Genomic DNA, 14,654 nt, shown 5'->3' on the forward strand with positions numbered 1-14,654 from the left:
TTGAACAAATCTGAACGAAGCCACAGCGATACGCACGGTAGCTAAAGCTCAAATATATTCGATAAAAATGAAAATTCACCAGCAAACCAAGTCGCTCGAATGTGAGACGTCCTTGATCAACTTGAAAGAACTCGTCGAAAAGAGAAAAGAAAAGGCGAAGTCGCTAAAAAAGTGCAAAGGGAATTGTAAAGTGTTGTTGTATTAGATGTGTATCGAGTTTTTCCGGTCCCTTACAACTGATATATATAGCCTAGTGCTACCGAGCCCTGGCCGATTACGGCAAACATTACTTAACTATAAAGAAAAGACTTTCTAATTTAAACTATACTAAAATATTACAACCGACTCATCAAAATTTTCATAGAGTCCGGGTCCCCTTCTCCTTCCTTGACTTCATCGGTAATTCTCCATCGGCCGAGCACCAGAGCGAGCGAATCAGCATTTTCAAAGTATATTCCTCTGGCCCATCGGACAGGCTCCATCGGCCGATTCCAACCTTTGCTCACCTTTTGGCTTCTTTCAAATCGGCCACCTTCCCTTCATTAAAAGCACCTTCCTTGACACGTGTCAAAAAATGGTGTCAACAACATGCCTCTTTACTCCTACCCTGAGCTCCACATAAGCCTGATTAGATGATAGGAGAAAAGAAGGCAATAGCTTTGCCTTGGTAAGGATCTGAAACAAAAAGAGTGATTTGAGGGAATAATTTGAGGAGCAAGACTATTCACTCATTTCAAAAAAATATATAAAATAAAACCCAAGCTTCCAAGCATGAAGAGCTAGGAACCTGAATTCTACATCGTTCTATTCTTCAATTACCCAAGAAAGCATGGTAGCCACTCAAAAGTTCACAGAACTTAGAAGAAGTTTGGAATTACTTGTATGCAGGTTACATTCAAAGGAGTGGCTCCACCTTAATCCTTGCACCTTTACTCGAGGATAAGCAAAGGACAAAGTGTGGGGGTGTTATTGACGGTCCTTAAGTGTCATATCTGACCGTCATCTTTGGCAAAGAATAGTGCCAAAACAAACACCAAACTAGAGATAGGAGTTTAATACTAATCATTTCCACAAGTTTTGGTGAATCACTGTTTTCAGGAGACCATGTCTACATACGAAGGGAAATCATGCTCAAATGAAGACAAAAGTACATTTCAGAGCATGCTACACGAGCATGAGAATTAGAGGGCCCACATCCAGAAGCAAATCAGCTCAAGCCCAAGAGAAAACACACTTCCGACAAAACAAAAAGCAGACACAAGGATCCAACGGCCAAATGACATTCTTAACCCACTTAACTTTCGGGGAACACCCACAAGCCAATACAGGGAGTCCACAAACCAAAGATAGGGCCAGACAGCCTCAGAAAGGGGTCAGCCGAACCCCTGGGTCACCCGACCCCCTACTGGGACCAATCAGACCCATCTTTCTCCTGCAAACTCCCACCGCGTTCCCTACACCGGCTCTAGATGGTACCACCTTGAAAGTTCACCCAAGGATCGACCCTTGGAGGGCTATATAAGGAGGAGGAGAGCCCCCAATTCAACACACGACAAGAGAGGAGGAAGAGCTCCACTCCAAGGCTTAGGCCTAGAGCTTAGAAAATAGGGAGAGAGTGAGGGGTAGTTCGGAGAGGCGCCGGCCTGTCGGCGCTCTTCTCCGGCCTTGTACCTCAACAGATGCTTCCTTTCTTCAGTAAGTATTCGTGATCTTCTATGGTAGTTAGTCTTTCAGTAAAGTAAGTTCTATCCTTTATTTGCTTGCGGAATCATCATTCGTCCTCGTGACGGGTGCTCTAGTCTGATGGCTTGAGTCGTGGACGGTGTCGGGGCTAGAGTAGTAATCGATTGTCTAGACATGGTGTCTAGGCTAGGGATTACCGTTGTTTGCATACCTTCTCCACGGTCTATCGGGGTAGGCGGCAGGTGGTGATAGCCCTATCCATCCCTTGTAATCCCCCACATGAGGGTTGGGTGTAGAGCTAATAGCCGGATACTCTTGGCAGACCAGGAGTAAGCCAGTGCCCGAAGCAAGCAAGTGGAGGTAGAACCTATCTTTACTAGAACTCTAATCCATAGGAATCCTCTCTATCCTCTCCTACCTACCTCTTGTTTGTCCTTGGACGAACCAGTTAGAAGGCTAGTACCACTGTTCCCCATGGAAATACAATACCCTTGAATACTCACGGGTGAAATGCTACAACGGTATCTCCGTACGCTTGCAGATTATTCTGTGAACGTTAAGAAATACCAATAGGGAGGAAACAAGTGAGGTAGTGCAAACTCAGGAGTCGGAGCGAGAGATGTGCGGGACGTATGAAGATGGTATGAGCGTGTATGCATGACGTCACAGGATCCCCCCCCCCCACACACACACTTGATTTGACCTGCTCATCGATCATAGACAAAACAAACATGAAAGATAAAAAGGCTCTGCCGGCATTAACACCAGGGAGCAAAAGTTCTCAATCCAAACTAATTAACTAAACCTAGGGTGCAACTAAACCGTACTAAGCCTAAACGAATTAACCTAACTAGCACCCAAACTAAATTAATGATAATGACCTTTTTAGGAGGTGAATCCTAACAAAGGACCTTGTGACATGTGGCCTCATAAAAGCGCTTCATCTTAGTGCTCAAACCGCAACGCAAAAGACGGAGGTCATCTTGAAGCTCCTCGACCTCGATCTTCCTCTCCGCGAGCTGGTCCTCGAGGCGCCTATTCTCCAGGTGCAACTGCTGGACCATCGCGGTGAGGTCAGTGATGGTGTGTCCCTCTGACGCAGTGTCGGCCTTAGCTTTGCGGGCGACAACTGGGATCTAGTCTTCTTGGGGGATGGACTGGCGGCTGTGCTCCTCCTTTGCGTGTCTAGGGTCTGAGTTGGGGTTACCCCTGTATAAACACTAGAGCACTCTTCTGTGGCATGGGAGTAGTCTGCGCGTCCAGAGGCGGCCCAGAAGACCCTGTCGCCGCTCCTTCCTTGAAGAGCTGCTTAGCGAGCGGCTTCCATGGAGACAGAACCTCTATGGAAGGTCTTCTGTAGGGTCTATGACCGCGAGCCCTAGGTTTCCCCATCTTAAGAGGCGATGGCGACCTCGCGGCGGAACGGGGACGATGGGTGTAACGCCCCCTGGTCGGCCGACCAGGGTAGTCGGCTGACCGGTGGGTGGCACCGACCCCCCCCCCCCCCGCTACTCCCCGTGGTAGGGATCATCGTCAAGGGCTACACGAAGGTCGCCCCGTCCTCCACCATTGCGTCAGCGGCAAGAATTGGTGCACCGGATGGCGGCGGACTTGCAGGACGGGTTGCGGCCGGTGAGGTGGCTACGGATTTTGGGTCTCCCTCGCTGGCCATGGTTCATAGATGGCGGGATGCTGCTGGAATCAATGGAGGTTTTGGGAGTAGATGGAAACAAGGTGGAGAAGAGAGGGTTTAGGTTTTCTGAAAAGGAGGCACGAGAACTCCTCTTTTCTCCTCGCGAGTGCCGTCGTGTCTCGCGGATTCGTGCTCAACATGGGTCAGAGAGGCTGTGCACCGAAGCTGGGCCTCATTGGGGCCAGTCCATGCTCGGCCGACCTTGGTGGTCGGCCGACCATGGCTGGGCCCTAGTGGGCCCAGCTTCATCTGGTCGACAGGTGGAGTTATATATTAGATAGTTATAGTGGGCCCACCTGCCCCTTTGGCCAACATGGCTCTTAATTAGATATAAACGTGTGATCAACTAAGTTAATCTATTTCGTCATCAAGAGCTTTATCATGATCTAGGAAAAGCTTGAGTTGTTGACCGTTTACCTTGAAGGCGTTTCCATCGTCATTTTGGATCATGATGGCTCTATGCGATGATGTGTCGATGACGTGGTACGGTCCTAGCCATTTGTTGCGTAGCTTTCCATGACCAAATAATTTGACCCTGGAGTTAAAAAGTAATACCTTGTCTTCTGGGTTGAAGGTCTTAGGCTTCAACTGCTTATCATGCCATCTCTTGGTTCTTTCTTTGTAGATAGAGGCACTATGATAAGCTTTATCCAGTTCCGAGATCTGGCATCTCCGGTACTCTCCGGCTTGTTTAAGATTCATGTTCCATTTTCGGATAGCCCAGTGCGCTCTGTGCTCCAATCAAGGGGTAAGTGGCATGTTTTCCTGTAGACGAGTTGATAGGGTGACATTCCAATGGGTGTCTTGTATGCTGTGCGGTATGCCCATAGAGCATCCTTCCCCATTTCATTAACGGTCTTCTGCAGAATATTTTTGATTTGTTTGTTGGACATTTCTGCTTGACCACTAGTCTGGGGGTGATACGGAGTCGCGATGTTGTGCCTTATCCCTAGCACCTCAAGAAAGTTTTGGAAGGCCGAGTCAATGAAGTGTGACCCTCCATCACTGATTACCATCCTTGGGGTGCCAAACCTTGGAAAGATAATCTCCTGGAACATCTTATGGGCATGCTTTGCATCTGCAGTTCTGCATGGCATGGCTTCGACCCATTTGGAGACGTAGTCCACGGCGACCAAGATATACTCGCAACCTTGGGACTTTACAAAAGGTCCCATATAGTCGATGCCCCACACGTCGAAGAGTTCGACTTGAAGGTTACAAATCAAGGGCATCACGTTGCGAGTTGTGATCCCTCCATGCCTCTGACAGTTTGGGCATCTTTGGATGAAATTCCTTGTATCTTCATACATAGATGGTCAATAGAATCTACTCTGCCAGATCTTTGCTTGAGTGCGAAATACACCATAGTGACCTCCATATGGTGTTGCATGGCATTTTTCTATGATCTTGTGTCCTTCTGCCGTAGGTACACAACGTCTGAGTAACCCATCTGCACAGACTCGATACAGATATCATGCATCCCATAGGTGGCGTCTGCTCTCATATGCTAGGTTCTTTTTGCTCTCCCTTGGGGGTATATACCCTGAAACCTTGAAATTCACGATATTCGCATACCAGGGGTGCGAAGCTGTTACCTTAAGAATCATATCATCCCGTACGAAGTCATTTATCGGCAAATCTTGAGTGATGGTAATGGTCATGCGCGATAAATGATCCACCACTGAATTCTCTACTCCTTTCTTATCCTTAATTTCTAGATCAAATTCTTGGAGTAGGAGAATCAATCTGATCAACCTTGGCTAAGCATCCTTCTTAGTGAGGAGGTACTTGAGTGATGCATGGGCGGTGTAGACTATGACCTTTGTTCCCTCTAGATAGGATCTAAACTTTTAGATGACAAAGACAACTGTTAGGAGACCCTTTTCTGTTGTGGAGTAGTTTAGTTGAGCTCCAGTGAGTGTCTTGCTAGCGTACATGATCGTGTGATGCTTGTTATATTTGTTTTGACCAAGCATGGCCCCCACTGCATAGTCACTAGCATCACACATGATCTCGAATGGGAGCTTCCAATCTGGGGGTTGTATGATTGGAGCTGAGACGAGTGCCTTCTTGAGAGTTTCAAAGGCATTATGGCACTCATCGGTAAATTGGAAAGGAACATCCTTAGCTAGGAGGCTTGTGAGGGGTCTAGCAATCTGAGAGAAGTTCATGATGAACCTTTGATAGAATCCTGCATGGCCCAGGAAGCTTCGGATTCCTTTCACATTGGTGGGTTGCGGAAGTCGCTCAATGACTTCAATTTTCTCCTTGTCCACCTCTATCCCTCTTTCGGACACCAAGTGTCCTAAGACGATGCCTTCACGGACCATGAAATGGCATTTTTCCCAGTTGAGGATTAGGTCCTTTTCTTGGAATCTTTGCAAGACTTTGTCCAAATTTTCTAGACAATGATCAAAGGTTGTTCCATAGACATAGAAGTCGTCCATGAAAACTTCCATGATTTCCTCAATCATATCCGAGAAAATGGATATTATGCACCTTTGGAACGATGAGGAAGCGTTGCATAGCCCGAACAACATTCGTTGGTAGGCGTACGTTCCATAGGGGCATGTGAACATGGTCTTGCTCTGATTGTCGGGATGGATGGGTATTTGATGATAACCAGAATAACCATCAAGGAAACAGAAGTAGGAGTGCTTCGCCAACTTTTCTAGCATCTCATCGATGAAAGGCAGCGGGAAGTGATCCTTCTTTGTGGCCTTGTTGAGTTTTCTGTAGTCTATACACATCCTCCATCCCGTGACGGTTCGTTGTGGAATTAGCTCGTTCTTGCTATTTTCCACGACTGTCATGCCTCCTTTCTTGGGTACGACCTGAACTGGACTTATCCACTCACTATGCAGAATAGGATAAATAATTCCGGCATCTAGGAGTTTAAGGACCTCTTTCTTCACCACCTCCCTCATAGCATTGTTCAACCTTCTTTGGGGTTCCCTAGAAGGTGCTATTTCGGGATCCAAAGGGATTCGGTGAGTGCAAAGAGCGGGGCTAATGCCCTTGTGGTCTTGTAGGGTATAGCCTAGGACTGATCGGTGCTTTTCTAAGATGGCGATGAGCTTGTGTGTCTCCTCTACATCGCTATTTAGGAAAGCATATCTGTGCCCAGAAGGTAATGGCTTCAGCTCAATCTGAGGTCGTGATGGCTTTGCAGTCTCGGGCAGTTCAAAAGTCTCATTGGAGTCTTCATCTGCTTCAATGACTTCTTCTGGAATCTCCTCGATATCCTCCTCGAGGTCTGAGTCAAAAGACTTGAAAGTGGAAGTGGCCATGATTTCCTCGATTGGCTCTGGAGTAGGGAGATCTTCCACTGAGCATTTTAATGCTCGATCCATGGGAATGTGGAGAGTGTCCTTCCCTAACATGATGTTTAGACATCCGTCTTTAGGAACATCCTTAAAGAGAGCCTTAAGGGGGTGTCCTATTAGGAAATCAAAGTTGAGATCTTTGAAGACATAAAAGTTCAGTCAGACCTTAAGATCATCGTGCCAAAATGGCACGTCATCAGTGAGTATCCCATAGTTGCTTGTAACAGAACCTGAAGGTCTCTTGAGCTGTCTATCTGTCAGAGTGAGCTTGTAATTGCCCAAAAAGGCTAAAGCAAACTCATCTGACATGAGATTAGCTCCGATAGTTTGATTATAGAGAGCGTCCACATCTTGATCTCATAGACGACAACAGAATAATGAGGAAGAGGAGTTAAGATGAATTGGGGATAAAGATGACTCTCCTTCCTGCAGTCATTCGTTGCTTATCAACATTGTCAACTCTTGAATCATCTCCTGAAAATAGTTTTATTCTAAGGGATCCGTAGGAGTGATAGGGGTCAATGGTCTCTTCTTATAGAAGTATCTTGAGGTGTTACCAAAATCTTCAAAGAGATCGGACTTGATACTTCGGAGAAACTCCGGAGGTAGAGGATCCTCTTCCTCTGGTGTTTCAGATTTAAATTCAGGAGAGGTTTCAGGAGTCGAATCTAATGATTGGTTTTCTAAAGGTTCCGATTCGATCTCTTAAGGTTCCTCATGACACATCTCGGGTTCTGTTGGAAATGGTTTGTGGATACAAACGAAAGAGGTTCTGTCCAAAATTTGTTAAGGACTTCCCTGCCTTCGGATTGGGTAAGATGAGCAAAAGATCCTCTATAAATAAGGTCAATATGGTGTGCAGACTCCTTGTCAAGACCAGCATAAAAATGGTGGAGCAATAAATGCTCGGGTAATGACAAGTCAGGGCCTGATTGTACCAATAAGGTAAATCGAGCCCAAGCTACACCGATTAATACCTTGTCATTCTGACGGAAAGTTAAAATTTCCATTCGTAAAGCACATATTCGTGGGAGCAGAAAGAATGCAGAACAGAATCTATTCCAAAGTTCAATCCAACTTCCGTTCACACAGCTTACGACACGAATGTACCATTGCTTTGCCTCCTCCGAAAGGGAGAAAGGAAACAACTTCCATTTAAGAGTTTCGTGTGTCATGCCGGAAATTTTCAAGCACGAGCACACTTGCTCAAATTCACGCAGATGGTGGTACGGATTTTCACAATCCTTTCCTAAAAAGGAATTTTCCTGAACTAAGGCTATAAAGGCTGAAGTGAGTTCATAGCTGGTGGAAAGAATTGGGTCAGCGGGAGGCGCTGGCTCATAGAACTTGATCTTGGGTGAAGAGAGCTGTTGAATGGATAGGTGCTCCATGGATAACGTGGGTTGTGGTAGAATCAAAGAAAAATAAAAACATATGAGGACGACTGAGTCTGAAGATAATGTAGCTATCGTTCCCCGGCAACGGCGCTAGAAAGCTTGTTGGTACTTTGTAACGTCACGAATAAAATCTGCCAAGTGCACGGATACCGTTGTAGCTTTCACCCAGGAGTATTCTGGGGTACACTATCAACGGGTTCAGGCTCATCCAAGGACACACACACCGGTGTAGAAGGGATAGAACAGAGAGGACTCCTTAAGTTTTAGAATCTATGTTTAGAGGAAGAGATAATTCGCCGTTATAGTTCGAGCTATTGGTTTCGGCCGGCTTAAACAAGCCGATAGCTCCAATAATAATACTCTATCCAATATCCGAACATGGAGGATTACTAGGGCTCGAACATGGCTATCACCACCTACCGGCTACCTCTATAAACCGTGGGACTACTAGACAACTGAGTGGTATAGTCTAGCCTAGACACCACATCTACACTATTCCCAACTAATCCTAGCCCTGGCCAAGACTACCCTTTACTATCCAGGGTCTTAAGCTAGGACCAAATGCTACTCTTAAGCATACACTCAACTTAATAAGGCAGAAATAATAACTTGCAACGAAACTCTAATTCTAAATAAGGAAGACTCGAATACTTACAACCGAATAAGCATCCATCGAGGTACAAGCGGAGAAGAGTAGCGACAAGCCCGGCACTTCCCCTGACTCCTCCTCACTCTCCTACTAACCTTTCTACACCTCCTAGGCTGCCTAAAGAATCTAGGATGAAAGCCTCCAAGCTCCAAAGAGAAGAGAGGTGAGTTGTGCTGGGTGTGATGTGTATTTATAGGAGGGAGCCACGGCCGAGGGGAGCATCTTCTGCAGCTGATCCTCCAAGAACCGACCTCTACATCCAATCAGGAGCTGCCACATCGAAGGTTTGAGTCGGTAGGGCCCACGGGCTAGTCGGCCGACCAGGGTGGTCGGCCGGCCACCTAGTGGGCCCAACTGACATCGGCCTTCTTCGGTTGGGTTGAGCTCTGGGCCCACTTGTCATTGGCACAGGTATTGGATTCTGGTATGTCAGTTTCTTGCTTTGGTGGGCCCTCTAATCCATCTTTTGACACATGTCGCATCCTGATTTGCTGGAACGTCATGTCTTGGATCATGCCTCACCATTATGCTGCAAAATTGGCTCAAAATCACTTGCACACATTCTAGAACATCATCTGTGGAATTCGCTAGTAAATATGTCTATCCTAGCATTTATTCCATATTATGGTTCAATTTTGTGCAGGAGTTGACGGTCAAAATAGATCGTTAGTGACCATCAACATGCCTCCCACTAGTTGGTGGCATCTATGTTGAGTCTGTCATTTGAAGCTTTTTCTAGATTGAAAAAGGTTTCAATTTGGGTGTTCTTCTGGTCATCAGGAGGTGATTCCTCGAGTAGATCAAAAGGTTTGGCTTTGTTGGAATCAACAAAATCCGTAACACCGTCAGGAGTGCTGAGTCGATCAGACTTGGATTTCGCAGTGTCAGCCAAGTGGAAGCCTCCTTGGCCATCAGCCACACAAACCCAAGGTCCGAAGATGAAAGTTGTACCTTCCTCAGGAGCGATAGTGAGGGAGTTGAAAATCACCATCGCATTCGTCGGAGATCTGCCCCACGGTAGGCGCCAGCTGTTGGTGTTTTATCGTAACGTCTACCTAGGGATAACCCTAAGGTAGATGGATGATCGTGGGAAGACGCCGAGATCAAGAGCACGATGGTGCAAGCAACACAAGGGTTTAGATAGGTTCGGGCCACATGGGTGCATAATATCCTACGTCCTGTTGGGTGGATTGTATTGCCTTGGATGTAGATGGGTGCATAAGCGCTAGGTTATGGAACATTCTCCCCCTGGAGGGACCCTTGCCTGCCCTTATATAGCTGGGGGAGCAAGGTTATAAGGAAACCATAGATCGGTAAGAACCTAAGAGTCTACACCGAGTACTACTCAGGTGGTTTCTTTCTATACCGACTAGTTCTAAGTCTATCCGACTAGTTACATGCTAAATGGGTATAAGACATGCCCTATCCCATGTCGAGTACTGATCCGTGCCACATTAGGTATCTTGTAGCCTTAGGTCTGACAGAGTCCATAGGTCGTATATATCTGGCTAGCAATACCCAAAATACACGGCCTGTTGGAATACCCGAAATACACGGCATGTAACCCTGCCCCCCCCCCCACTATATAAGGCCGGGCAACAAAACATCTCAGTCTCATGCAATACAAACCACTAAACAAATGTTGGGTACTATGGTATTCAACAGCATGATGAACACGGCTAAACCTTGTGTTGTGTGCACCTTCAAGTTCCTAATCTCGGTGACACCTAACCTAGAATTCTACTACCTCAGGGTATCATTTAGTAGGTTGGCAGATAAGAGCATCTCCAACGGTTTTGCATCTGCACTTGGCATCCTAAAATTTTGCCAAATTCCCTGAAATCTACTCTCCAATGGTTTGGCATCTGGGTTGGCAAAATTTGCCAAGTTGCCCATCTGGGGTCCAACTCGCGCAAATATGCGCGCGAGTCCCGTCCGCGCATCGCCCCCCGTCCGCACGATCAGGTATCCTCCCGCGCGTGGGAAACTTCCGCCAGGCCTTTCCTTTCCTCCTTGGCGCGACTTCTTTCTGTTCCCGCGACAGAACAGCGTGCGCCGCCGTCGTGACGAGTTGGCGATCATCTTCCTCCTCCTAGGGTTGCAGATGGAAGATCATCCATGCTGTCATGTTCAGGTACGCCTCCATGGACCCCTTCTGCCCCCTAGGGTTCATCTCCATGGACCCCTTCAGCCCCCCTAGGATTCATGTCCGCAGCCATTGAATTCGCGGTTTCGGCCGATCGCCGCAGTTCCGGCCGATCGCCGGAGAAGAGCTAGAAAACGAGCGCTGCGGTCGGCCGGTCGCCGTCGCCGGAAAGCGCTCCGCACGCACCCTTTCTGAGATGGCACGATCCCTCCGCAGGGGCGATCCGTCCTCGGAGTCGGCACGGAACCTGCAGATCCCGTTTTGCTTCCTTCACTGTCGTTGTTTTTGCTTTCTCATCATGGTTTAGTTGACCAGCCTTCAACTTTACAACGTTGTACGTTTTTAATTGGGATCAAAGTGGAATTTTCGGATCGCAGGAGTATGTGACAACTGCTATTGATAGGAGTTGTAGACAATTGAAGTGATTTTGTTCTGGAGTAAACTAAATTTGTTTATTTTTAATACTCATAGATGGATGGAGATGCATTCTTGACAGACATTCTTCTCGATGGAGATAATGGTGTTGTTCCTGGTTTGGAGGACCTCAATATTCCGTCCACACAAAACAATCAGAGTTCTCAAGAAGTAGAACAAACTGATGTGGAGGTGCAGGCAAGTCGCAGTTCAAAGGGTTCGAAGAGAACAAAAAATTTTAGTGCTGACGAAGATGAAGTTATATGCTCGGGCTGGTTGAACATTAGCAAAGATCCCATTAATGGGGCCAACCAAACTCGTACCTCGTTTTGGAAGAGAGTTCATAATTTTTTTGAGAAGCACAAGAAAACTACAGCTGCGAGGACAGAGAGTTCCATTATGCATCGGTGGCTAGCAATTCAAGCTTCTGTGAACAAGTTTTGTGCATGCTATGATGCTATTGAGGGTAGGAATCAAAGTGGAACAACTGTCAAAGACATGGTATGTCATATGTGTTTACTTTCTTTTTAACTTAATTTCGGTTTACTACAAAAAGATATGTGTATTGATAAAATATTTGTACAGATTTCAGAAGCACTGAAGATGTACGAGAGAGTAGACAAGGACAAGAAGTCATTTACTCTTATACCTTGTTGGAACATACTCAAGGAGGAAGACAAGTGGAAAGCCAAAAGGATAGAAATTGCCGAGCTAGAGAGACAAGCAAGGCTGAAAAAAAACAAGTCTTCCAAGCAGTCGAGGCCAAGGGATGAAGAAAAAAACAACAACGAAGAAGGTGCAGATGTTGTTGCTCATGAAACCGAAGCTAGGAAAAGGCCAGAGGGGATAAAGAAAGCAAAAGAAGCTGCTAGGCGAGGAGGGGGTGAAGCTTCTATGGAGGCATTAGACAAGATGTGGGCGAAGAAGGAGGCCTTCGACAAGGAAAAAGAGAAAGCAAAAGAGGAGAGGTTCATGGCTTCGCTTGAGGTAGAGAAGGCTGCACTAGAGTTAGAGAAAAAACGAGTGGAAAACAAGGCTGCACTTGAAGAAAAAAAGGTTGCACTTGAAGAAAAAAGGTGTGCACTTGAAGAAAAAAAGGCTGAAGCAGACTTGCTGAAGGAAGAAAATGCAATAATGTTTGTGGACAAGAGAACTCTCGATCCGCTGCAGTTGCAGTACATTGAGATGATGCAAAAGAAAATAATAGCTCGTCGCATGGAAAATTAGTTATAGTTTATGTCATTTTTTATTCTACAAATCCAATTATATTTTAATGAGTGAGACCTTTCTGTTCACTGTCATTGTGTGATCCTTTTCCATTATCAAGTCCTGTAATTTAATTTGATGAACAAATATGTATGCAGCACTCTATCTGAATTTGCATGGTCCTGAACGTGCATGTTGATTCTACAACGTGGTCATGCCATTCAAGACATCCTGTACCTGAAGCAAATAAAATAAAATTTAAACATTCATATAACAAGTATGCACATAGTACGAACTCATCCGAAGTGAACGAATATCAACCTGCGACGGAAAATTTCGGGGCTGTACGTTGGATTAACAGCCAAATAATCTTGATACATCCTATTGTGGCCGCCTTGTCTATCACGATTAATAATTCTATGTCCAAAGACAGACCCACCATGACTTCTTTTGACATTCGATAACGAATGCAGAATTTGAGTAGCTGAGGATATCACGTAGTCGTCGTCATCGGATGATGAATCATCCAATTGTCTCCGTACTAAACGGGATCTCTTGAATGGCATGACGTCTCTTGAACTACAGTGATCAAGGATATAGGCAATGAACGAGAGTATGAACTAGGGCTCCAATACGAACTATCGAATTGAAACAGGGATGAGAGGGACACACCTTGGTAACCGGCGACAGCGGCGCGCGAGAAGGCTGGCAGCGGCAGCAGCAAGGGCACCAAGAAGGACGGCGCGTGAGAAGCCTGGCGGCGGCGGCAGCAGGGGCGCCAAGAAGGACGCCGCGATCTGACCAGGTCGCGAGAAAAAAAAACACCGGTAGTTGAGGTGGGTCCACAATTTTAGGATTTGCCAAGTTCAATTTGCCAAACCGTTGGAGATGGGCTTTAATTTGACTTGGCAAATATTTTTGGGACTTGGCAAATTGCAAATATTGCCAAGTTCAATTTGCCAAACCATTGGAGATGCTCTAAAGCACCAACAATACCTATATCATATATCTTGCATATTTAGGCTAGTCTATCTATGCCACTGCATCAGTTCTGGTGATCTTTATGGTTGCTCTAGTTCAATGCTTGTTGATATAGAGCGTTGGAGTTCCACGTGGGTACGCGCATGTGCCCCACAAGTTGTAGAGGTAGGCGGCAGGTGGTGACAGTGATATCTGTTCTTTGTAATAGTCCTCCACGTTCGAGTATGATGTAAGAGTTTGTAATTTGTTGTAACCGGCTCGCAGACAAGCCCGGTTCATGCTCTCATTAGTGCATGGTGCCTAGAACTAAGTCCTAACCATGTATACGTATGTGTGTATAATATAAGGTGTGTAATCTTAGTAAAAAAGTACGTAAGGATCCTTCAGCTTTCTTTTGCTTCCCTGCACTACTTAGTTATATTTATCTATGTTTGATTCTTATTTTGTGTCGCACTACCCTACTTTATTAGCACTTACGCTTGCTTTGGACTAACAATTAAGATATAATTATGAACTTAATAATCCTTTAAATCGCCGCCTTCCTATGGAAAACAAATAATGATACCTAGAATACTCACCGGTGAAATGCTACAAACGTATCCATATGCTCGTGGATTTATCCGTAATTGTAACAAAATACCAACAACTATATACATATATATATATATATATATATATATATATATGAGTACCGATTCGTTCCACTATCTTGGTATAATATGGTCATTAGAAAAAAGAGCTATTTACTTGTAACGCCAGGGAGGAAATCGCAAATGTAGTTACTGTAGTCGGCAGTTCTTTAATGCACCATGAGTCTATACTAATGCGGCCAGTTTTGTTCAAATTTGATTCACATGTATTAATACAATATTTTCACTTTTCTGCTTTTCCTAATATAATTTTCTTTGAACCTAAATTTTGAGTGAACCAATACTGTATAAAGTTTTCCACGAACCGATAGTGTATGCTTTATTTATTCATATGTTATAAATTTTGTCGGCATTTTTAGAGTTGCCATATATAGTTTACAAATCTTATCATATCTTGATAAATTTAATCGGTAGCAGCTGAAATGCCATGACATGCGCTGGAGCTCATGGGCTAAGAATACATATTTTACGTCATGCGTACCTAATAACATATCTCAAGGATTAAAATG

General features: G+C 45.4%; 1 protein-coding gene across 1 annotated transcript; it reads left to right on the forward strand.

The window, feature by feature from the left end:
- The first annotated feature begins 10,544 nt into the window (after nucleotides 1-10,544).
- On the forward strand, nucleotides 10,545-12,582 carry LOC120646241 (glutathione S-transferase T3-like). Its single transcript, XM_039922907.1, has 3 exons — nucleotides 10,545-10,882; nucleotides 11,366-11,809; nucleotides 11,894-12,582. Exons 1-3 carry the CDS (start codon nucleotides 10,667-10,669, stop codon nucleotides 12,533-12,535), a joined length of 1,302 nt encoding a protein of 433 aa, XP_039778841.1. The 5' UTR covers nucleotides 10,545-10,666; the 3' UTR covers nucleotides 12,536-12,582.
- Nucleotides 12,583-14,654: the final 2,072 nt, after the last annotated feature.

This window comes from Panicum virgatum, chromosome 8K (assembly GCF_016808335.1).
Source record: "Panicum virgatum strain AP13 chromosome 8K, P.virgatum_v5, whole genome shotgun sequence".
NCBI classification, from domain to species: Eukaryota; Viridiplantae; Streptophyta; class Magnoliopsida; order Poales; family Poaceae; genus Panicum; species Panicum virgatum.